Raw genomic sequence first — 27,351 nt, forward strand, 5'->3', positions numbered from 1 at the left:
GCATCTCGACTCGTACAGAGTGGGGGTGGCTGTGTAATGAAACCAGATGATGACTTGCATTACATTTATATTTTTCCAGCTGTGAAAAATTAAAATGTAGTTGAAAAAAAAACAAACATTGAAAACAACTCACAGTATACAGTAGTAACGCAGCTCAGAATAAATAGAATCTCGTCCTCCGGTCTCACAATGCAACACCTGCTTGACTCAACATTACCAGCAGACCTACTTAATGATTTACTGCTACGCTATTGGATTAACTGGACAAATGGAAATGCACAGTTTCAATATTAGACCCTGTTTATTTTAAAAATCGCTGTTATCTGTGTCAGATAAGCCCAGCAGGAGAGGCTCACGGAGTGTTGGTTCCAGCTATAAAAACACTGGCATTGCGTGTAATTCGTAATCTTCCACTTGCACATACAGTATCTCATCTTTTATTTGGTTCCACAACAGGGAACAACAAACAAAGAGAGAATGTTTTATATGCTAAACATCCATCAGGAAGCATATCCATCTTGATATCTGCGATGAAGCTCGTTTCATGAATTATTAACTCTGGGGTCGAGATAACGCCAGGACAGTGCAGTGGTTAGAACCACCATAGTTTGATGGATCGCATCATCTTTCTCATGGGAACAGAATTAAACATTGAGCTTTGTGCTGGATTAAAAACACAAGTGGGAGCACACAAGGCCGTTTTCTCTGAATGCGGTGGGTGCGTGATTTTATCCCCACATGAACCATCTCGTTTGTTATTTAGGTTGCTCATACAACCTGAGAGCTGGTATCATTACTGAACAGCAGGAAGACGAGGGAAACACTCCATTTGATCCTTTTATCTTATCGTTCCTGACTCTTTTTACATATACACACACACACACACACACACACACACAAATCAACAGCAAGTTTCTTACATTTACCAGAAAATAAGTGCAAACTTCTAGCTGGGATATGAGTGAGAATATTATGTGTTTGAGTGGAATAGAGAACATTGTACATCACCACTCCTTAAAAATTTTCTGCTCCTAAGAAGAAGCAATTTATTATATCTTGCACATTTTTAGATCATATGAGCTATTTTTACACAATTAATAAAAAAGTAATACTTTCCTTTCCCAAATTGATATAGAGTTTTGAAAGGGGATTTTTCTCTTCAACAAACCACCCAACCAACTGCCTTTGCTACCTGAGAGCTAGGTGAGGGGCGGAACTCCCAGTTATCGTGCACAGGTAGGGTTTGGTGTTGAACTGGGAGATGACCAGCTGGATGGTGACCTGACACGTCTCATACAGGAAGGGAGTGAAGGTCACGATGATCCTCACCTGACCATTGGCTGGAACCACACCTGACAGATACAACAGGAGATCAAACCACAGCAATGACTGCATGTGTGGGCGTGGGTGCTCGGGAGGGGATGTTCTGTACCCTTCAAGGACAGAACAGGGCCAGAAAAAAACAAAACATTAAAAAAACATTATTTATTCATTGTTGAACTGGTTGAATACATTTTTGACTTAAGAAATAAGGAACTAAAGGGGGCTGATAAAACATTTGAACTGAACAGCTAAAAGTGCAGGTATCTATTACAAATATGGTTTGGAAAAGTCAACTGTTTAAGTTAACTAAAGAGTAAAGATAAAAGACTGATAAATTGAACTACATATCTATAAATGCTGATGACTCGCACGAGAACTATTGGTATGATTTTTTTTTCCAGCTAGTTCACAATCATCCAAATGTAAACACAGCATCTATTTAATGTGTAAATGAGATAGTTATTGTTATAGTTAACGAACATGTTGAATAAAATGTTTGCTGAAAGGCTGACAAACAGTTGAAATAGTTAGCTAACAGTACAAATAAATAGTAGGAATGGTTTGAGAAAAGTACTGATAACTAGTAGAAATTCTAAAGATTGGCTAGCAGTACTTTTGGTTAACTAGCAGTACTGACAAAAAGGAGGACTAGTTTGCCAAGAGTTTTGACAAACCACAGAAATAGTTAGCTATTATGAAGAATAATTAGTGAAAATGGTCATCTTAAACTGATGAATAGAAACAGTTAACTAACTACTGATAAATAGCAGAAATACTTGATAAACATGCTTAAAAATGATTTGTTATACAGTATAAACAACTGAAATGCTACGGTTAGCATGGCTACACGTACACAGATGAAATAACTACAAGTACCTAAGGTCTAAATGAGTGGTCATGGTTTAGTTGAAATACTAATGAAAAACTGTAGTATAAAATGGTTGGAGGAACTGGTGTAACTAACAGGAAATCTACTTGAATACGATGACAAATGAAAACATACCATTATATTGAATTGTGACTGGTATCTGCTGGGTCACTGAATATTTCCAGCCGATATTGTGAGTTGCAGGTGTAGAAAGTATCACAGTTTTTGGTGTATTTAAATAAGAATGACGTACCAGATATTGCATTGTTAACATGAGAACAGTCTGCTACTCGAAAGCTTTCACATGCCGAGTGCTGCTTCCACCGTGTGTTATGCTGCTTGCTAGATCATGAATAATCCTCAGGTTTCCACTGCGGTGACTTACGAAGTACACAACACACACCAGAGTACTTGTGAAGAAAAAGCAGCTCCTCCTGTTCTCCGCCAAGCTTTTTTCTTGTTTTTGTTTTGTTTGACAGGGTAGAAATATGTTGACAATCATTAAAAATACATTTTAATGTTAAATGAAGAGCCTCACTAACCTGAGAGGGGATGGATGGAGAAAGCCTCATGGGGCTCAATAACATACACCTGGAACTCAAAATCAATGGGACAGCTGCATCTCAGGGGAATAGCACGGCTAACGCTAGAGAGAGAGGAAAACAGAAACAGATTTTTTTTTTTAATATCAAGGCATGGGTGGTTGTATGGATGAATACAAAGAGACAGGCAAGCCCCTGGGCATGGAGGAGGGTCAAGAAACAGAGTATCCCAACACACATACTGTACCGCATGCACACACCTTTCTCCAAGTGGTACAACTGGTAAGTCGATGTGTGCAGGGATGTGCAGGTCATCGATGACAGGGTAAGCATGAACTGGAATTAACAGGTTCTCTTCACCCTGAGGAAGGATGCAGGTGAAGAGTAGAGGAGGAAAGGCTGAGGCTAAAGGAACTTCCTTTTGGGTTGCTGTTAAAACCAGGTATGAACCAAACATCAGCTCAGCAAACCACAGCGGCATGAAAACATCCTAACCTTGCAGTGAACCCGAAGGCAGTCGTAGTAGTAACGCCACTCATCGGCACAGAATTGGATCTTTACCGTGTAGGCAAGCCCAGGGATGAGTCGATACTTGAGACAAATCGGTTGGGACAAGGTTGAGTCATCAGACATGATTATAACACACACACACACACACACACACACACACACACACACACACACACACACACACACACACACACACACATACACACACATTCCTTTTTTTTTTAATTGGAGGGGGTCTTGCTCTATATGTAGGTCAAAAGTACCTTTTTGGTGTAGGTTGTTTGGAAGTACTTGGTCTGGGTGGGGATGATATGAATATCCATGACTTCAGCTGAGATGTTGATTAGTTTCTGAGGGTAAGAGGGGAGATGATTAATTTCCATCCTGTCACTTGAGAAAAAAACATCTCCATATTGGTGCTTATATACAGTTTCATCAAGCATATAAATCAGTGCTCATTCAATTACATCTCAGCTAAACTAGAGCATTTCGTGATCAGATTCCTACAATTATTACTGATATTCCTTACACTCATGTTTCTTTAAAGTGACCTGACTTGGAAAAGGGTCAGTCCTTCTTCACATGCTACTATATTTAGGGGAGTTGAAGATGAAGTCAAGTCTCAAGTCTTCAGTCACTAGTCCAAAGTAGGTCATGAGTCTTTGAGGGTCGGATAAAATTCCAAGTATCAAGTATTTGAGGGTAATGCGCAAGTAAAATCTGTAAGAGTTAAGGTCTGTTGGTTTATAGTCTTTGGCCTCAAATCCAAGTCAAGTCTGCCATATTTTGCTCACCAGGCTCTTCAGGTAATCTTTCCCCAGCTCAAACCCACTGAAGTGGAGCGCTGACGGCTCCACATGGATCAGGGTATTGCGTTGCACTTTGGCATAGATTTCTATACAGAAAAAAGAAACGCAATAAAAACTACTTAACATATACAAACTCAAACATTTGGCTTGCAAAATTAATTAATTACCCATAACAACTTCACAACTCAATGTTAAAAAAGCTCTGCAGGTTTTCAAAGGTCATAATTAATATGTACTTGATTCCAAAAGATGGTTTGGGACGTAGCTCCTGCTCATGCTATCCTCCACCAGCTGGCTTAGGGGCAGAGGAGTGCCCCTCCTGAGGGGGTTTGAGAGGATCTGCGGGGAAGAAGGGGACACCTCCATCCTAGCGAAAGGTCAGCTCCGGGCTTCTCAGGAGAGTGAACGACAGAAGGCTGGAGGACAGTCAAGGAGACAGTTGTGTGTTGGGAATTGCTCTGTTGGTTAAATCTGTGATTTTTAATTAGCGAAAGCCACACAGTAGGTTTGTAGAGGGAATTAACTTTGAGCACTTGTTCAATTTATCCTGTTGATGAAAATGTCAATGTGTATGCCTTGGGGATGTTAATGTCCTCTGTCTCTACGGTAACCGTCTAACCTGGAATCAATTTAAAGAACATAACATAACATGCATCAAGCTGTAACTTTAGAGGAGGTAGAAAGTTAATATCTTACCAGAAAATATTCGTATTTGTTGCCTGTCAAACATTAACGTTAGCAAACAAAAGCTAGTAGCAACTCATTAGCATTTGACTGGCGTTAATTAGCAGTTCTATCGCCTTCTGATAAAAAAAAAAAAATTCACAACAAATGTCTCGAAACTTACTTAAGTGTTCGATAAAGGCTTACGTGTACTGCTCGGTTAAACCTAAATAACATTCCTTGTTTTAGTTAAAGGTCTTTTTGTTTGGGCGTTTCGGCTCATCTTTTTAATGGAAAGGACCTCGCCGTAAAACTATCGTTTCCATGGTGACGCTTGTACGCTGAAGGGGGGGTGGGGGTGACCGTCCGACGAACCAATAGGACGCGATATCTGCAATCTCGCGAAGGTAGGTCAAGCATCGACCGGAAATCTGAGACGACTCTTCAAAATAAAAAGCAGAAACTACACATATTGCGGTTCGAGTTGCTGCGCTCGTGTTTAAACCTCTGCTAGATACTCGAAACGACAGATATATGACCTCAGTGGTTCACATACTGGCTATACAGAATGGTATTTCCGTGCGTGCATGACTAATGGCTGTATTTTGAAAGTACTAACAGGAAGTTCGAGAAGTTTTAAACTTAATTTGGGCTCTTTACTTGCATATTTATAGCATACTATGGGCTGTTCGAATTTTGGACGTCGTATCTGTTGCTAGTCGGAATGCTCACTTGTTATTCCTACCAGATATGATAAAATAACTACCACGATGGAAAAAATTGGACTTATTGGAGTATTTCTAATGCCACAGGTGAAAGAGGAGTTGCCTCTTTGATTTGAATTTAAAGAAGAAGAAAAAGAACAGTTGCAATACTGCCTTTTTTTATTGCAGGTGAAATGGACATCAGGTTGTCATCCTCATGTTCATCTTGTGAAAGAGGAAGAAGAGTGCATGAAAGATCTGCAGCGTTTTAAGTCTCACAAAACAACAGGTTGGTCTCGTTTAGATTTAAAGAAAGGGAGATACTTAAAGATTCAGGGGTTTTATGGTTACATTTTTGAGAATGCACCATTAAATCTCTTCTTTTAACATTTATAAGAAATGTTTTAGTGACATCAAGTGGTCATTTGATACAATGCAGTCCCAAAACCTACACAATGACTTCATATAAATCACTTTATATTTTACCACTGATTATGTTGCTTTTTATCCAAGAAAATATAATTAAAGAAGGTTTTTTTTTCCTTTATTAAGAAAACAACATGAGTGTACACTGTAAGGGCATGTGGGATGAGCTGAACTGTTGGCCTCCGGCTTCTCTTGGGGAAACCGTCTCTCAGCCATGTCCAGAGGTGTTTAATGCAGAAGGTGAGATACTACACACACACACACACACACACACACAGAGTACACAAACCTATCATTACTACCACATTGCACTGGTTAATTATTTGCCAGGAAGCTCATTTGTTTTCACAGGGCACTTTTGAGTTTCTCCCTCTCTTAACATTCACCCATAAAAAGCTTGTGTACATAAAGATGCCAGATAACACATTTGTGTGTTATGTTTACATGGGAAGACGACGAAAAAAGATTTTGAAATCATTTATGTGGTTAACAACTTGTTTCTTTTTCCCTGGTCAAAAATGTACATCCATGAGCACAGAGGGCAGATATCAGAGTGTTGCTAATTTGCAGGTAAAGTGTATCGTAACTGCACAGCCAGTGGATGGACTGACCCACTTGTTCCACATGAAGATGCATGTGGCTACACTTTTAATGAGACGCTCCACTTTCTTGCAGAGGTTAGTGTTACATGAGGCGCATACATACATGTAGTCTATGGGTATAAAGTCATGCTTTTGGATCAGGGGTCTCAAACTCAAAATACCACTTCTAATAGTGACTTGTACCTTCCTTGGAAAGAGAAATACTGGTGTGTTGATGGGCAATGGAACAAGAAACCTGGAAATACAACATGAGTTTCTACTGATTTGGTTTTTCTGCAAGTCAAATTTACCAGACAGCATGATGACTGGTTTACAATGACTCCTATCATTGACTTACTGGTGAAATCTTCATTACTTAGCTTTCTGTATTATTTAGATGGACATACAATTATTTCCACTAATTAAAATAATGATAAATTATTGTTATTAGCTCTTGAGATGTTAGAAGTCAACAAAATTAAAGAAATTGCCATAAATATTATTTTCATGAGTATTTGAAGGACTTGGTACAACTACTCTTCTGATAAAAGTAAGATGAAGAGATGACACCACTCACCCATATCAGCAAGCCTGCACAAAGATCAGAACTAAAGGTTAAGACATAGTATGGCCAGCCTGACAATTACACACAATATCACCTGTTGTGTGTTTTAATTGTACAAATATCTGTCGTTGGAAAACAAATCTATACGTGTGTAAGTGCTGAAACCAGTAGGGCTGTTTTGTTTTTTCTTTATGCTAAGCTTTGTTAATTAGCTGTCAATATGCATTTGCTTATTCACAGAGAAGAGTCCAAAAGCTGAAAATAAATAAATTTTCCTTCAAAACTTGTGATTGTGCCCCGCTAGCAGTCTCCCCCACCAAGCTAAGCTAAGCTAAGTTGTCACTGATAGGCTCCAGCCCCTCTTTGCAAGTTAGTCAATCATTGTTTTTAAAAAAAGAAAATTGCACGAGTTCTTACAGAACAGAAACTGGGACTGCGTAGATAGAGGTTCAGACGGTTCCTCTTAAAAGCTGATGTATTGATGGAGTTTATGAGGTTATAAAGTGTTGTTCTCTTTTCCTTGTTCAGTCATTGGATTCCCATTTGTATTTCTCCTACGTGAAAATGATGTATACAGCTGGATACACACTCTCTCTCATCTCTCTCACCATCGCCATCACCATATTCTGTCTCTTCAGGTATATAAATGACTTATTTTTCCATATATGAATAAACTCTACATGGGTTGTAGAAGCAATACTGTCTGAATTCCTTCAGGAAGCTGCACTGTACCCGGAACTACATTCACATCCAACTGTTCATCTCCTTTATTCTGAGGGCCATCTTCATCTTCATCAGAGACTCTTTGTTGTTTACTAATGAGGAGCTCTACCACTGTGACTATTACCCGGTATCATCAACCATGACATACACAAACAATTTAAATTATACTTCGTACACACAACATTTGCTCCACTCCAAAGTCATCATCAGCATGAGTCAGTCTTTTTAAATGGTTCTATTCCATTTATTATGTATTAATTATATATATACATATACATATATATATACATATATATATACATATATATATATATATATATATATATATATATATATATATATATATATATATATATATATATATATATACATATATATATATGACTATTGTGGCAGGTGGCGTGTAAAGTGGTGCTAATGTGCTCCAACTACTCCATCCTGGCCAACTACAGCTGGCTGCTGGTGGAGGGTCACTTCCTGTTCACCCTGGTGAGCCGCTCCTTCTTCTCCCTGAAGAAGCACCTGGTGTGGTACATCATCCTCAGCTGGGGTAAGGGGTCTTCTTCCTCTCGGTTTCATCCCCATCAGAATGGAGCAAATAGTGACTAAGTTCACATCATCGCAGGTTTACCAGTGATTGTTATCGTCTCCTGGGGCTGCGCTAAGTATTTTTATGAGGATGAAGGGTAAGAAATTAATCATCGTAGGTACATTTTTTGAGAATAGTTCAAAATATGATCTTCATTTTATCGTTAAAGCTGTTGGGAAACCAGGAGACACAAATGGATTTGGTGGATACTTCGGGTGCCAGTTCTGCTGACTATATGCGTAAATAAGTTTTCTCTTTTTTTTAATTCATTTGTTTTTACAATTTGAAGTAAAACAACAGTAATGTTGACATCATTTCAGATGAACTTCATTTTTTTCTTGGGCATCTTGAGGATACTGGTGAGCAAACTCAGAATGCCGGATGCACAGAGGAATGTATTCAGCCAGTACAAGTAAGTAGCACATGGTGGTATTGTTACCCTGTCAAACTGCACCATGCAAAAGGAACACGCATACTATTTGAGAAATACATTAATTTACCATCATCACCAGAATTAGACAAGAAGATAGACCCCCTTCTCTACTCTGAGCTAGAAATCAGCTGAGTGCTAGTTAGCTTAGCACAATGAATGGTAGTGAATGGGACATGTTAGCATACATCCAGTTAAGTTTCTCCTACAAAATTGGCTATGATTTTAGGTAGAAGGAGTTCCAATTCTAATTGTTAACAAACGTTTTGTTTTGGTGGCTGACGTTCCAACAGGGCTTTTCAGGTCCAAAATCACTACGCCAAATCAGGAAAGTAGTTCCATCTCAGTGTCTGATTCTGGAACGTAAATATCTCATAATAATTTTTTTTCTTGAAAATGTTTTGTCCAACCTTCGTGATATGAATGCAGGCACACAGCATTCAGAGAAAAATAAATTTGATGCCTTTTAACATATGCTATAACTTCCCGTTCACTACCATTTATTGAGCTAAGCTACCTAGCGATCAGCCAGTCTCTGGCAATCTGAGCTGCCTAATGCAGCGGAGGAGAGAAGGGTGTCTTTCTACTTGTCTGGTAATGGGGAGGATAAGGAATGAGTTTTACAGTATGAGGTCTTGCAAAAGATAAAATTCAAAACATTGATGAATATTTTTCATCTCTCTAGGAGGCTGATCAAATCCACCTTTTTTCTGATGGCTCTGTTTGGTCTGCAGTACATCCTGTTTGTTTTCTTGCCCGTCGAAGTCAGCAGCTTAGTGTTTAAGATCCGGACCTTTGCTGAGCTGGCTCTGTCCTCCACACAGGTAAACAATGAATAATGATCTATGTAGTGACAACAAATACACCTTTTTCTTGTGTTTCTCAGGGTTTTGTGGTCGCAGTTCTCTACTCGTTCATGAATGGAGAGGTAAGAACCACAGATCCGAGACAAAATGTTGGAGTACCCAAATTAGATATATGTGGAGTGATGTTGTGTTTGCAGGTGCAGCATGAGATCCAGAGGAGGTGGAGGAGGTGGATGCTGACCCAGCACCTACCTAGTCGGCCCAGGCAGCATCACGGCTCCATCAGCCAAAGCGGGTCTCCTCACACACAGGTGTCCCTGCTGCCCTGCTCTCCAGTTGGACTCACAGCAACTGGACTCCCTCTGGACACAGTGGACATTTGACTTAAGTCTCCTTGACCCCTGGACACCGGCAATAATCACAACCTCCACAGTGTATATGCAGTATAAATGCAATGATTAATATGTATTTACACATCTACTTATTTGTAAAGTAACCAATGGAAAATAAATGAATGCTTAATCACAATATTATTAGTTCTATATATGGTCAATAATGTCATACTTCTAAGCTTGGACACTTAAGGAAGTTGAACCCTGTCTCAATTGTACTCTACTTCAGGGTGTTTTGCTTTTTATTCATGGCATTTGGGGAAAGCAAAGCCATCGTTAGCGACAGCAGTTGATGTTTAAGTGTTTATCATAGTAAGGCAGCTACTCACTCACAAGTGTGTTCAGGATAAAAGGTTTTGGTTCCTCCTGTCTCCAAACCACAAAACTTCACACCTTTGCATGGTTCTGTGAACAAACAAGGAGACTTGGAGATAGAACTTTAAAAAGAAAAGAAAAGAAATAGCCCACAAATCAACTCACTTGTCATTCTCATCCATCCATTTTCTACCACTTATCGTGTATCGTGGCAACGATACCAGGCAGGGACACTTACCACTATACGAACAAAGAGATGAGTCTAAGATCCACCCCTTACATTGATTGACATCAATCACTGAGTACCATAACCTAAGGATCTTGGTAATCAAATGCATATATCCAAAGGTTCCATTACAATACTACAATCATCTCTTTGTATATGACAGTACTGCTGAGTACCCAGACCACCTTGGCACCCAGAAGGTGGACTTCCTGAACCAGATGTTCATTTTCTTTCTGTGAGTGGTCGAATCAAAGTTAAGGTGTAGATGGTGCTAGGGCAGCTTCCCTGAGAGAAGCATTAAAAACCATCTGTCTGGTTTTGAGTGAACTCTTGGAGAAATCAAACCGCCCTTTTTATGACCTTCTTGACAGGATGGATTGATACACCGAGGGAATTCTGAGCAGCACACGAAAACTATGTTCATTTGGAAACATTTCCAAGTTACTCGCTGATTTCTTTGGTTTCAGCTGAACTTTTGTGTGGATTATTGAAAAGAACAAGACTTGCAGAGTTTGGTTTGTGGATCAGATTTAAAGCCAGAAAACAGTTCAGTGTCCAAACGTCCGCTGGACAGTTTCTGTCCAAAAACTTCACTGATCTTAATCTGGTTTCAGGAGATTCTCTTTCACTAATTTCCCCTAAAAAAGTGAACTGAAACTTGGAAGAACTTCATATCACACTGGAGGGCGCTCAGAGCCCACTCATGGGTCACAGACCAGTGGTTGAGAAACAAAGATCTCAGAATCACATAAATTAGAAAAACTGACTGAAACAGGATAAATTGAAGCTCCATTCACTGAAGCTGCTTCCGTGCCTCATTGGCGCAGTAGGCAGCGCGTCAGTCTCATAATCTGAAGGTCGTGAGTTCAAGCCTCACACGGGGCAGGAGTTTTACTGCACGCTGTCTCAGGTGTTGTTGAAGTAAACATGGTCCAGGGTGTGTTTTAACAAGTGCGGCAGGAAACAAAGGTCTGCAACAGCACTGTCTCTCCTCTAATTACAGGTTATTTGATTTCTTGGCAGAAAAAAAACATTAATCAAAACAAGGAGATGTTTTGGTGTGAAATGACTTGAGTGTAGCGAGCTGAGTGTCAGGGTCTAGAAGAGCAAAGGTCAGGGTTGTTTCCTCTGCTAGGAGCCCCACCAGGCAGCAGTGGGGAAGATGATGAAGGGAAGAAGGAGAAACTTGAATCCCACTTAAACGAAGAGGAGACAAGTGCAGATTCAGTGTACTGCTCACACATTAACACAGTGTGTCACTGTTTCACTCCAAACAGGCTACAAATATTTGACATAATAAGCATTGGTGGTTCAGTGGTAGAATTCTTGCCTGCCACACGGGAGGCCAAGGTTTGATTCCTGGCCAATGCAGTTCAATTTTTTTTTATAAACATTCTCTTAAACGAAGGTGACTTCCCGAAACATACAAGGTCACCAGGGCAAACGTGGCGGCAAATGTTACACTGCACCATCACATCATCTGGTCCTCCCTAAGTGACCATCAGCATCTCTGCATTAAAGAAGCCCGATTTAACAAACGACCATCTTACATATGCTGGTCTGGAACTCTGGTCCCTGCTCAACACACTGCAGTGATGAGCATTTGTGGGATATTTGACGTCTCTGGCAGACAAACGTCCAATATCAGCCAGCAGCTGCTCTGCTCTCAGTGTATCTTCAGAAATTGCAACACTCTACAGAAAAACTCCTGCCCCGTGTGAGGCTCGAACTCACGACCTTCAGATTATGAGACTGACGCGCTACCTACTGCGCCAACAAGGCTTTTGAATTTAGGGTTTTCATGTGCATCTACCTTCAGCTTTCAGTTCTCCTTCTCATTGCTGCAATTTCAACATCAGTGTTTCTCAAACACCGGACTGTGACCCAAAGGTTGGCTACGAGCGCCCCCTAGTGGAGCAAGAAATTAGTCATAAAATCCCCTCAAAACAGCGTCAGCTCAATCATCTGATGGACAAATGCTTTCCAGCAGACATGCGTCCTCCCTGACAATCTCTTGTTCTTGGTCTCAGTTGTTCCTTCATCTCTTATCTCTGACTGCTTTGAACACCACATCCATGCATACATTCAAATCTAAAGACAAATAAAATCCAGTGCACTCTCTTGTTCAAGAGAGGAGGGAAGGGATGTGCCAGTAAACCTCTCATTGTAGTTTTGGAGTGTACTAACTCTGGTGACCTTCTAGGTACAAGGAGGAGGTGTTCTCTGTACAGGTACATGAATAAAACTGCTGTGTTGCGTTGGTCCAGAATCCAACCTGGGCTCACTCAACTTGTCAGCAGGGTTCACTCCAGGTGCTCTCTCTCATTCTGTCACAAGTGTCGTTGAAGAATTTGGATAAAGTTGAAGGTGGTAAAGACACCTGCACACTAGAATCCACCCTTTAACTCACTCTCATTAGTTTGATCTAGAGTTGGAGTTTAAAACTCAGGTGTAGTTTGTTGGGATTGATACAAAGGTACCAAAGAAAAGGTAATCATCTCCCCGTCGGGGAATTGAACCCCGGTCTCCCGCGTGACAGGCGGGGATACTCACCACTATACTAACGAGGACATGACACAAGTCCCGCCCCCTAGTTTCTTGAGGCAGTGAAAGCCCTGAATTATCAACAGCTTTATTAGCATATGTAGGTATTTGGCGGTGGTGTGAAATGACTTGAGTGTAGCGAGCTGAGTGTCAGGGTCTAGAAGAGCAAAGGTCAGGGTTGTTTCCTCTGCTAGGAGCCCCACCAGGCAGCAGTGGGGAAGATGATGAAGGGAAGAAGGAGAAACTTGAATCCCACTTAAACAAAGAGGAGACAAGTGCAGATTCAGTGTGCTGCTCACACGTGAACACAGTGTGTCACTGTTTCAGTCCAATTAGGCTACAAATATTTGTCTTAACAAGCATTGGTGGTTCAGTGGTAGAATTCTCGCCTGCCACGCGGGAGGCCCGGGTTCGATTCCCGGCCAATGCAATTCAGTCTTTTGTAAACATTCTCTAAAATTGAAAATCAGCTCTTTCAAGAGCCACCCAATCTCAATGCTAATAGGCTCTCTTGACACAGCATCACTCAAGTTGAAAATTTTCAACTAGCACGTAGCTGCAAATATGTGAATTTTGTGTCAAATCGTGATGCGAACTTCATGTATTCACGCCATTCGTGTCAGATTATCCGTGTCGCCGGGTGAAACCACACATGAATTCACATTTATTTGCATTTTTACATTGACTTTACATTGTAACCGTGAAAAATTCACTCTGCATTTGGTGTGAACACATGATAAAGTCATGCTTTGACTTCCAGATACAGAAAATAAGTTGTTAAACAATGTGTCAGACACAAAATGCCCAAAACTTTAAATTAGAATTACCATGGTAATCCTCACACAGGTTAACACGGAAGCTCAGGGTGTAGGGACATGACACAGGTTTCCAAATAGAAATAAATCATACCACTAGCATTCTCATGCCAACACATGCTAGTGGTGCAGCTCAATGAGCTCAGAGCCATTATGACGAAGCAAAATGAGGCAACGGTCTCCTGAATAGAGGTTCGCCTAATATCCAGTACAGTCTAGCCTCGCTAAGATTTTGAGGAACATGTCGATGTATTTTGATAAATGAAGAATAGCTCTTTTGTCATCTGCAGAAAAAATAACATGGGAGAGACAGCAAAGTTGAAGGTGTCCCTCACAAGAAGCCTGTTGAATTGTGTGACACTGTCAGAGGAAACAGCACGATTGGTGTGGAAAACAATGAGTTATCCAATTCGTTTTTTTTATTTAAAAAAAACGGAAATAAAGGAAATGTTAGTTAAATAATATTCCTGAGTTTCGTTTATCAGTCCTGGTAACATTGACAGGCTGCAGGCTTTAGCTAGTCCGTTAGCTTCACACGCGCGCCGATGTTCTGGAAAAACTTTGGACTTCAACAAATACAGACAGACATTTTAACTTCAAGAAGGTGAAAAAAAAGGTTAAAACGTTATATTCTGTTTACCAGGTTGGTTCTCCGTCAAATTTCTCGCCTCTGCTGTTCGTTTTCGTCCCCCCTTAACCGCCTTCCGTCGGGCAAGGGAAGAAACTCGCCAACCGCTGGAGCAGTCCTGCTAGCACGTGACATTCATCCAACCCCACCCCGGGCGTCTAACCTTCAAAATAAAAATCTGAAAGTCAAACATTTTCAAAACAGAAGGGTTTTGTCCCCTAATTTATTGAGGGCGCTGGGTGAGCACAAAGCTGGTCACAGGTGTAGCCTGAGCACCGCGCTTCCATAGCGCCCCCCTGTGGTTAGATGTATTTTGGTTAGCATTGTGGTGTCGTTACACCTGTTGGCAAATATTTTTTGCTTATCTGTAATCTAGGAGGAGTAAACAATGCTATGAATATATCATGAAAAGCCTTTTTTAATGTTTTGGAAATTTAACATTTATTTTTATTCTTCAAACGTGTGTATCGCGTGTTATACAGGCATGGCTCCGAGGCAGAGTGGCCGTCTTGCAATTGAAGGGTCACCGGTCCGATCCTCACTTCCCCCGAGTGACCACGTCTTCTTGAGCAAGAGACTGAACCCCTAATTGTTCCGGATTTCCCTACGACGGACTGGTGACCCGATCGGGGAGAACCCCACATCTCGCCCAGTGTCAGCAGCTTTCTCTTAATAGATAATGGATGGATGGATGAATGGACTGATGCACATATCCTCGCAGGTGAGCGCTGGTTGCAAGCTGCCAGGGTTTTTCCACAAATGAACGAGCGCCGCCTGCTGTCTGAATCGAGCTACAGCAGAGCGCTCCACCCGATACACGCAACTTCAGCAGTTTGGATTAAACCCAGGCTCTGCCTGGATTACAAAATAAATACGGAGGGGTGTGTGTGTGTGTGTGTGTGTGTGTCAATGGCGGTCTGAGGACGAACGATCCTCCCTCATACTGTCGGTCCTGGCTCAGATACACGCCGAATTAAACTCAGGACGCCGCTGATTCATCGTGGAATTTTTACGCGAAGGTGTTTGAGCAATTTGTATCAGCCTATCAGGACGCTGCAGCAAACTCGTGCCCTTAAAGACATGGTTGAAAATAGAATTAATCCGATATTTCTACATCTCCTCGTTAGTATAGTGGTAAGTATCCCCGCCTGTCACGCGGGAGACCGGGGTTCGATTCCCCGACGGGGAGTGATGACTTTTTCTTCTCTAAACCCTTTGGATCTGTGTGACGTTAACAATAAAGACACTTGTCATCTTTTTCTTTTTAAAAAAATACACAAGGATGCATCACAAGAAACGTGTATAAACATCAGTGGCTGTTTCACCTCCAATATTTCAAGATCATTGAAAAATAAAACCCTCAAACAACTCAGACATATCTAACTGATGTGTCACATGACTCTGGCCAGCTGCCGAGACATTTTTTTTTCTCTTCCTGTGGACTGCAGTGAGGAACCTTGAACAGTTCAGCATGTACAAGTGATATGTTAAGCTTGATTGTTTTTTTGTTTTTTTTAAAGTGATCTTCAAGAAAAGGCCCATTTGTTATAGGTAGGTTTTTTTAATCCCTAAGCCTGAAGGTACTTCAGGCGAAGACTCTTATGTTTGCTCGTTTATATTCATCTTTTATTCAGTTTTATTGTCAGTCATTAATCATGTAATTTCTTTGATATCGGCTCATATTTTACATTATAACCTGCCAGTATATTTTATCTATTATATTTATCTATTACACCTGTTAAAGATGTCAGTGTGCAATTTCTTGAAAAGTCAAAACAACTTTTTAAGAAACAGCACACTCGCATCTTTAATTTTGAAATGGATTTATTTATTGATAACACCAGAGTAAAACACAGGAAAGAGAAGAAAATGAAATAAAAATACTGGGACACAAGAGCCGAGGACACTGAACGTCATTGTGACAAGATGATTTAATAGGAAGAGCAGGAATAAAACTACAATGACTCCTTTGTTTGTTTTGAGCCGATGAATCGTTGGCGTTTGAGCCCTTTATGTTTACAACGGCGGTGCTGATTTTAAAGTAGAAGGGAGATGTGATGGTGGAAAGAAGATCTAGATTCCGTATTTCTTCTTCAGCTTCTCCACCACAGCAACATAGGCGGCCATCGCTTCTTCTTTGGACATGCCTGTGGGTTTGGATACACATCTGCTCGTTAGTGAATGGAAACCAGGACCAGCAACTAAAATAACGTATTTTAATGTGCAGCTTCCAGTCAGACCTGTCTTCAAATTCCAAGCGTCCCACTTTACTTGTCCGGTAAAGTCAAACATCCCTGGACGATCTGTGTATGCAAATGTACGCGTCAATATTTGCTGACAAGTAAACAAAAAAACCTGAAAAGCTGTGTTGTCTTTTTCTTAGTCGTTATTGTGGTTGAGCCAGGGGCTTTAAAATCTTCGCTGATGAGGAATTTCATCCGGTATCCTCTGTTTGAACTTTCTTGGTCTTCATCCTAAGGTTAAGACCCCCGGGGCCTTGACGGGAACCTGCGGCGTCTTCCATAAATTCTTCTATCATGGTAAATTTGCTGTTAGAACCCCTACTGATAGAAGCGTAGCTGCGTTTAGACTACCTGGGAGGTCACATTGTGCCGGGTGTTACTGGTAGTACCTGACATTACTAATATGACTGTTTGGGGGGGGGGGGGGGGCCTCAACCTCACCTCACAGCCAACCTTGTACCTCTGTCCTGGACGTCCAGTAAAGTGTCCAGCGTGTCCACCTCTGAGTCTCCAGCCTGTTTCTTGAGTCCCACGACTTCTTTCATCACACAAAATTTCCTCTACACTCGTTTTTTTTTTCCCTCCCCTTCTCGTCCAGAAAAAACAAAAAAATTCTTCCATATATGCTAAAATAATCAGACATCATCTCGGCGCACTTATCCGTCTTTCCATCACTCCTAGCATGGTGCCCAACTTGTCCTCCTTCATTTCTTGCTCAACCACGCCCCAGTGAGTCTCGGCTGGCTGGGTAACATCAGAGTAGGAATCTGTGTATTAAAACTCACCTATGTTGACGTCGCCCATGACTGCTTGCTTGTACAAACCGTAGAGCTCAGTCATTTCTTCAGAGTTGGGCTTTTGTTTCAACCCCTTGGCCTCCTCCACCGCAGTTTGAAAGGTTTCCTGTCAGGAGGAGAGGAAAGTTACACCTGCAAAATGTGTTCTGATGATCAGTAACAAGTATTTAGAGAGGAAAATGATCACAATGAACAGAGGAGTCAGAGAGTACTTACAGTCATGGCTGCAGACACACACACACGCGGGCTTTGCAACTGCTGAACTGACATCCCAGCGCTCAGGCAGTGCTGGTCAAACTGGTCCCGCAAAGCTGTTGATTTGCTTAAAAAAAAAAAGGGAGGTGGTTTCCCCGAGCCACTGCTGGCAGGCGGGGCGGCGTGAACAGGGTGTGTTTGTACATGTGAGTGAATCTGTGGCAAAGAACAGCAGGTGTGTCCAAACAGTATAAAAAAAATATATAAAACCAGAAGTACCTTCTGGCTCAGGCCCTAATAAAAGTAAAACAGTATCTTGTCTGAGTCCATTTTCCCTCTGACAGGATTTTTTTTTTAGCCTTCGACCACAAGAGGGCAGCATCCACACATATCATAAACAGATGGACTGTTCCAGTCTTGCTTGTCCTCACACGACCTCCATGAAAGATGAGTCTGAACTTAAGATGAAATTAATGAAGATTTCTAGTTTAATAATTTTTTTTTTTAAAGATGAAAAAGAACAAGTTTAGAAAAAAAAAGGTTTTAATCTCAAAGTTTCTGTTTGACATTTTACATTCATGTGTTCATGTCGGGAGCCACTGACTGATTTGGGAACACTGATGCTCTGGACCAGGCAATCATTTTTGGCTTGAATACAGAAAAAACACAAACGCGCAACAATGTAAAAGCAGCTGATATTAAAATGTAAAATAAAACAAAAGCATCATGTAACAGCGAGTGCTTCTCTCAGGTGAGTTCAGAACAGCAGAGGCATTGATTCCTCCCATGTGATAAACTGAACAAATCCATCCATCGAGCCTCACGTCCCTGTACGGGTCTCCAGTGTGTCACATGACTGACTGGTGTAACTGGTTTCAAGCATATTTCAAACTGAGCCACAGCAGCTAAGACAGCATCTACAGGAACCTGGAGTTGGAGTTTGTTTTCATTTGAGAAATGTTCTCATGCACTAGATCGAAGCGAAGTAAAATCTGGTCAACTGGACGTAAGTTTATCTTGAAGACGTTTCACCTCTCATCCGAGAGGCTTCTTCAGTTCTAGTGAAGAGTGTGGAAACTCCAGCTTATAAAAGTTCTCATGCACTAATTTCTTCTTACACATGGAGGGACTTTTATAATCCCCAGTTTTGTTTTGCAGGCAAGAAGTCTTGAGTGTGTAACAGATTAAAGCTTTTGAAAGTCTGGCTGGGTGAGGAACACAGTTGCTCTCAGGGGCAAGGAGCAGTTACAGAGAAGGTGGCGTCAAAGTTTCCGTGTATCGTGGCATTAAACGTCTCTTACTTTATCTTAATCTTGAATCAGTGACGCTCACATTCAGCAGTTTGATTCTTCAGCAGGTCCAAATGGCAGAAGTTAAGATTTGTCAGTTCTGGCCTGAAAAGAACAGACCAAGGGAAAGAGCAGAGAAATTAAATACTTCTGGTTGTGAATGCACAGTGCAAGAGTTGTTCATTAAACCTCTCCAGGGATAGCATGACGCGCTCCCCCAGTACGTCACGTCTCCTCAGTGTACCACCCCCTCACACATGACTGACGTCCTCCAGGCCGTTGCCGTAGTCGTCGCGGGGGAGGGTGAAGCGGATGTGCCGGCTCTTCTCCCAGCCGCGGCGGATCTGCCTGAGCCGCCTGGCCATGCAGGGCACCAAGAGAGCCAGGCGGCCCAGCAGAACCATGATGGGGAGGATGAGGACCAGCACGAAGGTGGGAGGCAGGTTGAAGTGGTACTGGGCCGGGTCAAAGGCACGGTCCCAGCCGAAGAGGAGCGTGTGGATGGTGGCCATGGACAGGGCACAGTAACCTAGTGTGGACTGTAGGAGGTGAGAGAGTTTCATTAAAGCCGGGCTCAGATTTGGGCAGCGTCACTTCTGCTCGTTCTCCCCTCGACATCAGCTCCGTGTCAGTGAAAAACCCTGGGGAAACACACTGACCTCGCACTGGTGACCCGCATCAACGCCACCACTGTGAGCATGTGGCACATACCTACAGGGCCCGCTAATTACAAAAACTTCCCAAGGTTGATTCCAGCAGTGGTCAGAGGTTCTACATAGCCGGACCGATTCTTTCCACTTCCCATGACTTTTCGTCACATTGCCCCGACATGAATGAAGCTACTCCTGGTTACTTTCATTCATCCTCAGCGGTCCACGGAAGTGACACGCTTTTGCCCATGAAAACTGTTTTAAAGCAAGACTGTAAAACACTGTTTCTGGTTCGATCAATCTTTTTCTGCTCACTCTGGCACTGAGCTGCTGCTCCTGCCATTGTTGGCCTGCTTTCATGTTCGAAATTTAGCCCGATGCCAACAAGTAGATCCAACTAATTCAAGATCAAATGGACGACATTCTGCCCTCAGGGACTCAAGCATTATGTGTAATCTGTGAAATGTGAATGAGATATGACACAAGTCCTCGCTCCCCCCAACACACACACACACACACACACACACACACACACACACACCACATGATCCAGCAAGTCTGAATGTGCTGAGAAGAAACTTTCAACGGTTGTGAACGATGGAAGTTTGGCATGTGACTAATCTGACAGCCAGGGGATGAGTTAAATGGAAAGATGAAAAGGATGAAAGGAGGAGGAGAGGAGAGGAGAGAAGGAGATGGGAAGGGAAGGACAGGAAAGGAAAGAAGAGGAGAGGAGAGGAAGAGAGGAGAGGGTGAGTCATAGCACTCCTGATGTCTTTGTCACAACCAGAGTTAATGTCAAATCTGGGACAGCTGCAGAAGAGCAAACACTTTGAGTCAAGGCTGTTTGTTTGTGTGTGTGTGTGTGTGTGTTTGTGTGTGTGTGTGTGTGTGTGTGTGTGTGTGTGTGTGTGTGTGTGTGTTCGCAACAGGAAAATCTGTCGACACATCAGTGGGGCGCCTGTCTGCCTGAACGTGTGTGCATCAAGTGTGTCAGCCATCATTTTGTCTGTCTAAATGTGTGTGTGTGTGTGTGTGTGTGTGAGTGTGTACCTGTATGAAGCTGAACTCTCTCCAGTTGAGTCCGTTGGCCACTGAGGGCAGTGAGGCCACCGCCAGCAGAGAGAGCAGCCCGAGCGCCATGATGCCCACAGAGACGTACAGCTCCATCCTCCACACGCTCTCGTCATCCCACACATCCTCCACGCCATCGTTCACCTGTGAAATGCCACAGGTGTGATTGACACGCCCTTCAGTTAGTTGCCGCTTCCTGCGATTCCACCAAGCATCACTCAAGCCAGTGTAACTGGATGTATCTCACCCTCACACCTCTGCTCCCCCCCTCACCTGCTTGACAGCGATGCTGATCAGCTTCAGGCGGGCTGACTTCCTCATGGGCAGACACAGACTGTAGATGGCGTGCAGAACTGCACACAGGAAGCTACACAGCCCAAACTGCTTCCTCTTGGTCAGCCAGCGGTCCAGCCAGTTAGGAAAGTGCTGGTACTTGGTGCCCCGCCACAGCTGGAGGACAGCAGCCAACAAACCAGGCACGTAGACCAAAGCTAACATTACCAAGGCAACAGAGGGAAGCGTGACGTTGACGGTCTCGATGGGCATTTTGTAGAAGGAGCTCTTCCCTTCTCTGATGTAGGGCTGCAGGACGTCATGGAGGAAGTTGTACAAGTAGAAGAAGATGAAGAGGAACAAGGTGCAGAGGACGGGGTTGCACCAGGAAGGGAATAAATAGAGGGGGAGGTTTTCAATCTCCAGAGAGGAGGAGAGGAGGCCCATGTCCACGGGGGTGAAACCCATTCTGCGACAGATTTGCATGACCAAGGTCTTGGACTTGTTGCTGTCGCTACAGAGGAACACCTGCAGAGGAGAGGTGACAGGAAGTTTGTCACGTCTTCAAACTGGAATTCCAGCTTCTTATCTCTCGTCTGTCTTTGACTGCATCTGTAAATGAATCCAGTTTCCTCTGTCCTTCTCTGTCCCGATGTCTCCTACCTGCCTGTTTCCATCCCGAGGTCCAGTCAGGAGCGCCCAGGCAGACACAGTGTTAAACCCTTTCACCACAGAACTCCCCGGGAACAGGTCGGCCAGCTGCTCAGCGTTGGACGGTCCGCTCTGCTTGATCTCCAAACCGTTGCTGACGTCCACCAGCGTTTTCCCCTCTAGCGCCGGCTTCAGGTCCACCAGGGTGGAGTGGTGCTCTGGGAAGACAGCAACAAAGACCAGGTCTGCCTGGCTGGCTGCCTCCATCTGGGAGGTCACCTGGAGGGCAGAGAAAAGGAGCTGAAGTACATTATCACAACCAGAGTCTGGTGATGGAATATGCTACATTTATTCTTTGGCATCTTAGCTGCTCCTAGTGCCAAAGGTCCCTGTTTCTATTGACTCTGGTCATCATTTGCATATTTTCATCATCAATCCTGATCATCTAGATCGATACATCATCGTCACTGGCTTTAATAGTGCTGACAGCCTGACTGAGAAACCAGACATCTTAAAAAAAGACAATGTGGCTCTCAAACCACAACTGACTTTCATCTACAGTTAAGATCACAGGTACAGCAACACAATCACACCACAGACCAGAGAGGGTGCAGCTCTCCATCCTCCAGTCAGAGGAAATCTATGATTATCAACAGGGGAAGGAAAACACAAACACCAATTACAGGGGCATGTAAGTGTCAAGACTGTGTGGTTTACCTCAGCTTCCTCAGGGAACAAAGCCTCCGAGCGTTTGGGGGTTCGACTCCCCACTACCACTTGGTAGCCGGAGGCTACCAGCCTTTGGGCTATTGAGCGGGAGAAGTCACCTGTGCCCAGGATACCAACCACTGGAGCACCTGGATTAGACATGGTGGCTTCAAGATGTCTGGAGTTTCGCGCCCCGCTTCGGATTAAAGGTGTCGCCACTTCATCGGGCATGGTGCACTGCCAACAGGGAGCAGTCCACATGAGCCAGGGTTGCGCCTTCCAGAACGAACAGCACAGAACAATCAGAAACAACACGAGCACTGGTGCTGTTCCAGCAGCTCTTTCTCACACTCAGCCAGGCTTCCTGTGGATCTGCTCCATCTTGAAGTCAAAAGGAGGGTTGCTATTATCTCTGTGTCTCACATGGCATGTCCTACATGAGCAACTGAAGCAGTGAGTGCTGACCCAATAATAGCATTAGCATAAAGGGATGATGCACGGGACGGTGGAGGAGCTGTGAGGCTACACAGGCTGCTGCAGCCGAAAGTGACCAAACTTACTCCGTACATCAAACATAAGAATGACATGTTGAGTACACTAACACTGCCCGACTCGCTCCAAAACAATGATTGAAATGCGACTTCAGCTCATCTTCAGTTAGAAACAAGACGAATTTACCCCGAAACCGCGACGGTTCAGAGACAAAAGTGTTGTTTAAAACTCCGGAGCCGATCGATGAACAATCGAACATTAAATCGCTAGCAAAAAAAACACGTATTTCTGTTTCGCTTTTAGCCACCTTGAGTGTCGTCCTTGGCTAAACGCGTCGGAAACTTTAAATTCGCAAAAAGTGAGTTTTTTTTTTGTTAAACACAGAATGGTTTTCGCAGATAAATTCGTTTATTCGGCGTATAAGGATGACATATTCTAGCTTCTGTCTGACTTACTTGTTATATTGTCACATATTTATTGACTTTACTCACCCCGCTTTCTCCGAGCTGGTGTGCTGCTTCCTGATCAGGTGACGCAACCGCCCTTGACCACGCCCCCTCCCCCCGCGTGTGTGGAGAAGATAAAAAAGGAGTTGACCTGCATGATGAACTCCCTGCCTGGATGTCATCAGTAGCAACCGTTGCCTTCACGTCCTCTTTATTCACATACACAGGAATCTTCTTTATTCGTGTACGTGGTGAAAGAGACAATTACGGGGGGGAGAGAAGTTTAAACACGATTTTCAAAGTTATGCAATGGTTTGGTGTCTCCCAGACGTTCAGTTCACGGCCGTATCAACAGCCGCTACTCAGTTCAGTACTGTTGTAGTCAAAGTCCACCCAGAGACTGATGGTCATGAGGAGGAATCCCAGTGAGCCCAGCAGCAGCAGGTGGTGGGGAGAGCGGTCACACGTTCACCATTTCAGTTCCTCTACTTCCTCAGGGTCCCCACAACAGACCACAACCCAGTTTTGGCTGTTGGGCTAAAAAGTTAGCATGCTAGCACGCGCAATGAATAGGGACATCACTGGGGTAAATCCAGTACCTGCTAAACATCAGCATGTTAGCTGTAAAGGAGACAACGGGGGGGGGGGGGGGGGGGGGCATAGGAATGAGAGGACAAGGCACCCTGGGAACACAACGTGATGGGAACACGGAACTCAGGGAACCATGACAACATAGCCCCCTGAGAAGTTCGAACCCTGGGAACACAGGACCCTCGGAGTAGAATTACGCTCCCTGCTGTCATGAGAGTGTCAGCATAGCACTGTTAGCGCTGCATTAACTGAGAAAAGAAGAGGAAATGTTGTCTTACTGTGACCAAGTTTTCACAGTTTCCTCCTTTAACCCTCCGGCAGCTGCATCTGAACCGGGCGCTTGAGAAATGAGCCTTGGGATCAGAGTAAAAAAAGCAAAGTTGCGTTTAAGGATGTCTGACCGAAGGTTACACACTGTCAACATGACTTCATCATGTCTGCCTTTGCCACTTGCAAAAGGTTGAATCCCTCTGGCTCGCCATGCTGCACCAGTGTCACTCACTCCCTCTCTCTCTCTCTCTGTCTCACACACACACACACACACACACACACACACCCTACTTTTCACTCTCACTCAGTCATGGCCTCTCATCTTGTTTGCACATGTGACATCAGAATCTTAGACATATTTATCAGTGTGATGACTGATTATCGGAAGGTCCCTGAGAGTCGACCCATTCATCTTACCAGTCAAATCAAATGGCGCTGATCCACAGGGACACTTTTCACTCGTCTGAACTCTCGAAAAAAGCAGTAAACGGAGGGGTCACTTATACTTTATTACTGTTTTTAGACTGTCAACAACCAGCGAGTTGCCAAGACGGTTTATAGATTTTTGTTGTTGTTGTTGTTGTTGTTTTCCTCCGCAGAGGTAGCTGATGTTTGCAGGGTAGTTTAATGTCTGTCTATGCTTTAGCAGGATGACACAAAAACTACCAGACAGACTTTTGTTAAACAAGAGGAGGAGGATCAAGATGTTAAATCTTGGGGCAGGTCGGGATCAACACGCAGCCGCTCTTTAAACGGTTGGGTGGGAAACATGATTGCAGAAATGTGAGAGCGCGGTCTTAAACGGTTAGCCTGTTGATGGTGAGCGAACAACGCGTGGCAGTTCTTCACTGTCAGAAGGTTTATACAGGAAGACATTTCTCTCTGCTCTTTCCATGGCAGAGGTGTCCAGCCTTCATCAGGGATTAGGGTCACATGATGAGACACGAGCTGATGCTGCAAGTTTTCTTGTTGCTGCCCAGGGAGGGTTTTTCGGGTTCTCTCTCACACACACACACACATCTACAGACATTTTTAAAACAATACACATTAGTGTTGCTTATCTACCTCCAGTGATTCTCCTGCAAATCCGCTGTAAAACAGATACATAGGTAGAGAGATATTCTAATCACGAGGAAGGTTGTTATCCTTTTTAAGTGATTAAAATAAGCATTAATGACTGAGTGCTGGGTGAGAGGATCAATATCTCTCATTAGCACCAACACAGGGGAAACAGATGGTTTCGGTCTGTCCAACGCAGCAAAATACAGGCTTGCAAAAGCTTTGCCCATATACCAAGAGCAATGGTTAGGCTCAGGTCTAGGCTTAAAATTTATGGATTACATTTCGGGAAGGAAAGGCGCCAGTGCTTATGGTTGTGTGGCCGTAAAGAACAAAAGATAGATGAGGTGTTTTTAAGAGGAAGAGAGCCACAAGCATCACTTGGACAAATATATGAATCTTCAAGCCTGAAAACTTCATCCCGGTGTTTCAGTTTCTGGCGAGTCAGGCTTGGTGCGACGGCGGCTAATGATGGGCTGATTCATTCCTCTCACCTCATGGTTCATGCGTATGACACAGTCGTCCACATGCAGCCTGATGAGAGGCCTGGCGTTGCCGCGGGGCAGAGCGAGCTCCAGTGCAGCAGCAGTGCACGATGTGGACATGTGTGTCGTGCGTGGCTCACCATCGCCTCCAGGTTCGGTTCACTGTAATCCTGACTAAAGGTCATTTCTGCAGCAGAGTCCGGAGCCTGTTTGTCTTTCCGCATCTTTAAGTTCTGCATATTGCTTTACCCTGCAAGACAAACATGAGCATTGAACAAGAGATTTTAACCTCTCTTCTGATTTCCTCTCAGCTCACATGACCCGCCGCGCTCATCGTCACCTTCAGACACGAGCAGCCCAGCTGGACTCCTGTTCTAGCAAGTTAAAGCTGAGCTGAACACAAGCTGAAATTGCTCGAAGGGTGTGTGTGGGGCTTCGACAGTGTGACCGTGGGGCTTCAGCTAAGCCTCGTCTCCAGCATGTGAAGATTTCACCACATCGCCTTGAGCTCTAAAGCCTCTGTTGTGGAAGTGGGGCCTGTGCTCCAATTCCAGGCGCTTAGCCCCCCCCCCCCCCCCCAACCTGCAGTTTTGAAGTATTTTTGGTCCTTCAGGGGAAATTTTGATCTTGAGGACAAATCGATAGGCACTTTTATTTCCAATAAGGCCAGGTCTGTCTTTATTGAGCGTCTCAAAAGCATGGAAATAACCAATGCAAACATTAATACGAGTCTAAATCAACTGGCGTGCTCCTGGACCACACAGCTAGCAGGTGCACAGTGGCCCGACAGGAAACAAAAGAAGTGGCATTAAAGAAATCGGTATGCAGAAGAGTAATGATCGCTTGGGCACGGCGGCGGAATGTTAACTTGTTGGAGAATCTACATTCAGGACCTGCTTTTCTCCACCTCGTGAAACAAGACATCAAATATATCCTTGCAGCCGGGGAGCTTAGCTGAGGGTGTCGACAGCCATCAGACAACTCTGGCCCATTTCCTGCATTTATTAGCCGCCCGGCCCCCTCACTCAGAGCCGGGGGGGAGGCAGGTGGAGGGCTGGGTGTGAGGTGCAGTTGCTCCTTTCACATGACCAAGGTGACCTCCACCCCCTCCTCAAATTAGCCATTTGATGTTTCTTTGGTAGGTCCCTGAAGTCTGACTCAAATATTTGGCCATCTGATGCAAATGACATGAACATGGAGTCATTATTTATCTAAACAACCCAAATTCCCCCAGGAGCAGTGAACATGGCCTCACATCAATGAGTTAAAAACACCCACAGCCTTCTGACGGCTGAAGATATTAAATCTATGAAGCTGTGAGATGAGACACATTGTATAAACACAGGGTTTGCTGAATTGGAAATTTGCATATTTTTAAGTTTTTCCTCCTCGTCAAGTTTTTCAAACCCAAACACAGCATTTCCTGTTTCACATTTTACAGTAAAACCGTCACTAACAAAGATTTGCACATCTACTTTTATAATATCTATTGAATATGCAGTGAGAGGAGAAGTCAGACACGTCACTCCAATACATTTAGCATGACAAGATCATAGATTTATTACAAGCAAAAATCATTTTCTTCCTGGGAGTTGTACACAGGCTGATAGTGTACAAATACTAAAACAATATATGTATGTGTGTGTGTGTGTGTGTGTGTGTGAGTGTG

The 27,351-nt window shown here is 43.5% G+C and overlaps 4 protein-coding genes and 6 non-coding genes across 19 annotated transcripts in view; 5 read left to right on the top strand and 5 right to left on the bottom strand.

Moving 5' to 3' along the window:
• Positions 1-14,711, bottom strand: part of cfap221 (cilia and flagella associated protein 221) — a 100,873-nt gene extending 86,162 nt beyond the window's left edge. For 2 of the 7 annotated variants that reach the window (XM_086198502.1, XM_086198553.1), the window contains exons 1-10: positions 14,472-14,711; positions 10,265-10,336; positions 9,792-9,901; positions 4,289-4,468; positions 4,038-4,138; positions 3,507-3,593; positions 3,229-3,324; positions 2,994-3,094; positions 2,734-2,837; positions 1,193-1,352 (exon numbers count right to left, since the gene is read on the bottom strand). In XM_086198502.1, coding sequence (XP_086054628.1) covers positions 1,193-1,352; positions 2,734-2,837; positions 2,994-3,094; positions 3,229-3,324; positions 3,507-3,593; positions 4,038-4,138; positions 4,289-4,418 — 779 coding nt within the window. In that variant the 5' untranslated portion in view covers positions 4,419-4,468; positions 9,792-9,901; positions 10,265-10,336; positions 14,472-14,711. The other 5 variants (XM_086198511.1, XM_086198536.1, XM_086198519.1 and 2 more) reach the window with 5 other exon arrangements.
• sctr (secretin receptor) lies at positions 5,222-10,047 on the top strand. 2 transcript variants are annotated; one of them, XM_086198672.1, is made up of 13 exons: positions 5,222-5,527; positions 5,609-5,708; positions 5,972-6,085; positions 6,416-6,522; positions 7,520-7,629; positions 7,709-7,841; positions 8,111-8,264; positions 8,340-8,400; positions 8,473-8,542; positions 8,624-8,715; positions 9,419-9,557; positions 9,620-9,661; positions 9,737-10,047. In XM_086198672.1, exons 1-13 carry the CDS (start codon positions 5,486-5,488, stop codon positions 9,920-9,922), a joined length of 1,350 nt encoding a protein of 449 aa, XP_086054798.1. In that variant the 5' UTR covers positions 5,222-5,485; the 3' UTR covers positions 9,923-10,047. The 2 variants fall into 2 exon arrangements, with proteins under 2 accessions (XP_086054798.1, XP_086054788.1); XM_086198662.1 differs by having other exon boundaries at positions 9,620-10,047.
• trnam-cau (transfer RNA methionine (anticodon CAU)) lies at positions 11,285-11,357 on the top strand. Its single transcript has one exon. It is a non-coding gene; the product is annotated as a tRNA-Met (tRNA).
• Positions 11,773-11,843, top strand: trnag-gcc (transfer RNA glycine (anticodon GCC)). Its single transcript has one exon. It is a non-coding gene; the product is annotated as a tRNA-Gly (tRNA).
• Positions 12,182-12,254, bottom strand: trnam-cau (transfer RNA methionine (anticodon CAU)). The gene has a single exon. It is a non-coding gene; the product is annotated as a tRNA-Met (tRNA).
• Positions 12,971-13,042, bottom strand: trnad-guc (transfer RNA aspartic acid (anticodon GUC)). The gene has a single exon. It is a non-coding gene; the product is annotated as a tRNA-Asp (tRNA).
• On the top strand, positions 13,376-13,446 carry trnag-gcc (transfer RNA glycine (anticodon GCC)). The gene has a single exon. It is a non-coding gene; the product is annotated as a tRNA-Gly (tRNA).
• An 865-nt stretch (positions 14,712-15,576) lies between the features above and the next one.
• trnad-guc (transfer RNA aspartic acid (anticodon GUC)) lies at positions 15,577-15,648 on the top strand. The gene has a single exon. It is a non-coding gene; the product is annotated as a tRNA-Asp (tRNA).
• Positions 15,649-16,372: 724 nt separating this feature from the next.
• On the bottom strand, positions 16,373-17,817 carry LOC147272642 (acyl-CoA-binding protein-like). Its single transcript, XM_086198818.1, has 4 exons — positions 17,716-17,817; positions 17,488-17,605; positions 16,700-16,762; positions 16,373-16,606 (listed from the first exon to the last, which is right to left on the bottom strand). The coding sequence occupies exons 1-4, from the start codon at positions 17,767-17,769 to the stop codon at positions 16,533-16,535; spliced, it is 309 nt and encodes a 102-aa protein (XP_086054944.1). The 5' UTR covers positions 17,770-17,817; the 3' UTR covers positions 16,373-16,532.
• A 175-nt stretch (positions 17,818-17,992) lies between these two features.
• LOC147272643 (metalloreductase STEAP3-like) lies at positions 17,993-23,907 on the bottom strand. 3 transcript variants are annotated; one of them, XM_086198774.1, is made up of 6 exons: positions 23,323-23,907; positions 22,349-22,576; positions 21,644-21,910; positions 20,981-21,508; positions 20,687-20,851; positions 17,993-19,522 (listed from the first exon to the last, which is right to left on the bottom strand). In XM_086198774.1, exons 2-6 carry the CDS (start codon positions 22,568-22,570, stop codon positions 19,235-19,237), a joined length of 1,470 nt encoding a protein of 489 aa, XP_086054900.1. In that variant the 5' UTR covers positions 22,571-22,576; positions 23,323-23,907; the 3' UTR covers positions 17,993-19,234. The 3 variants fall into 3 exon arrangements, with proteins under 3 accessions (XP_086054900.1, XP_086054884.1, XP_086054893.1); XM_086198758.1 differs by having other exon boundaries at positions 22,349-22,615; XM_086198767.1 differs by lacking the exon at positions 23,323-23,907 and adding an exon at positions 23,287-23,305 and having other exon boundaries at positions 22,349-22,615.
• Between the last annotated feature and the right edge of the window lie 3,444 nt (positions 23,908-27,351).

Source organism: Aulostomus chinensis, chromosome 1, assembly GCF_037954235.1.
Source record: "Aulostomus chinensis isolate RoL2024-O1b breed Wild chromosome 1, RoL_Achi_v1.0, whole genome shotgun sequence".
In the NCBI taxonomy this organism is placed as follows: Eukaryota; Metazoa; Chordata; class Actinopteri; order Syngnathiformes; family Aulostomidae; genus Aulostomus; species Aulostomus chinensis.

What these genes read in the sequence shown, in the direction of transcription:
- LOC147272643 (XM_086198758.1), bottom strand. Translation starts at nt 22,600, where the DNA reads ATGTGGACTGCTCCCTGTTGGCAGTGCACCATGCCCGATGAAGTGGCG. An exon ending in TGTTCCCTGAGGAAGCTGAG is followed by an intron (nt 21,911 to 22,348) that starts GTAAACCACACA and finishes TCTGCCCTCCAG; the next exon opens with GTGACCTCCCAGATGGAGGC. An exon ending in CTCGGGATGGAAACAGGCAG is followed by an intron (nt 21,509 to 21,643) that starts GTAGGAGACATC and finishes TCTCCTCTGCAG; the next exon opens with GTGTTCCTCTGTAGCGACAG.
- LOC147272642 (XM_086198818.1), bottom strand. Translation starts at nt 17,769, where the DNA reads ATGTCAGTTCAGCAGTTGCAAAGCCCGCGTGTGTGTGTGTCTGCAGCC. An exon ending in CATGGGCGACGTCAACATAG is followed by an intron (nt 16,763 to 17,487) that starts GTGAGTTTTAAT and finishes TTGCATACACAG; the next exon opens with ATCGTCCAGGGATGTTTGAC. An exon ending in CGCTTGGAATTTGAAGACAG is followed by an intron (nt 16,607 to 16,699) that starts GTCTGACTGGAA and finishes CCAAACCCACAG; the next exon opens with GCATGTCCAAAGAAGAAGCG.
- sctr (XM_086198662.1), top strand. Translation starts at nt 5,486, where the DNA reads ATGGAAAAAATTGGACTTATTGGAGTATTTCTAATGCCACAG. An exon ending in AATGTATTCAGCCAGTACAA is followed by an intron (nt 8,716 to 9,418) that starts GTAAGTAGCACA and finishes TCATCTCTCTAG; the next exon opens with GAGGCTGATCAAATCCACCT. An exon ending in TGGCTCTGTCCTCCACACAG is followed by an intron (nt 9,558 to 9,619) that starts GTAAACAATGAA and finishes TGTGTTTCTCAG; the next exon opens with GGTTTTGTGGTCGCAGTTCT.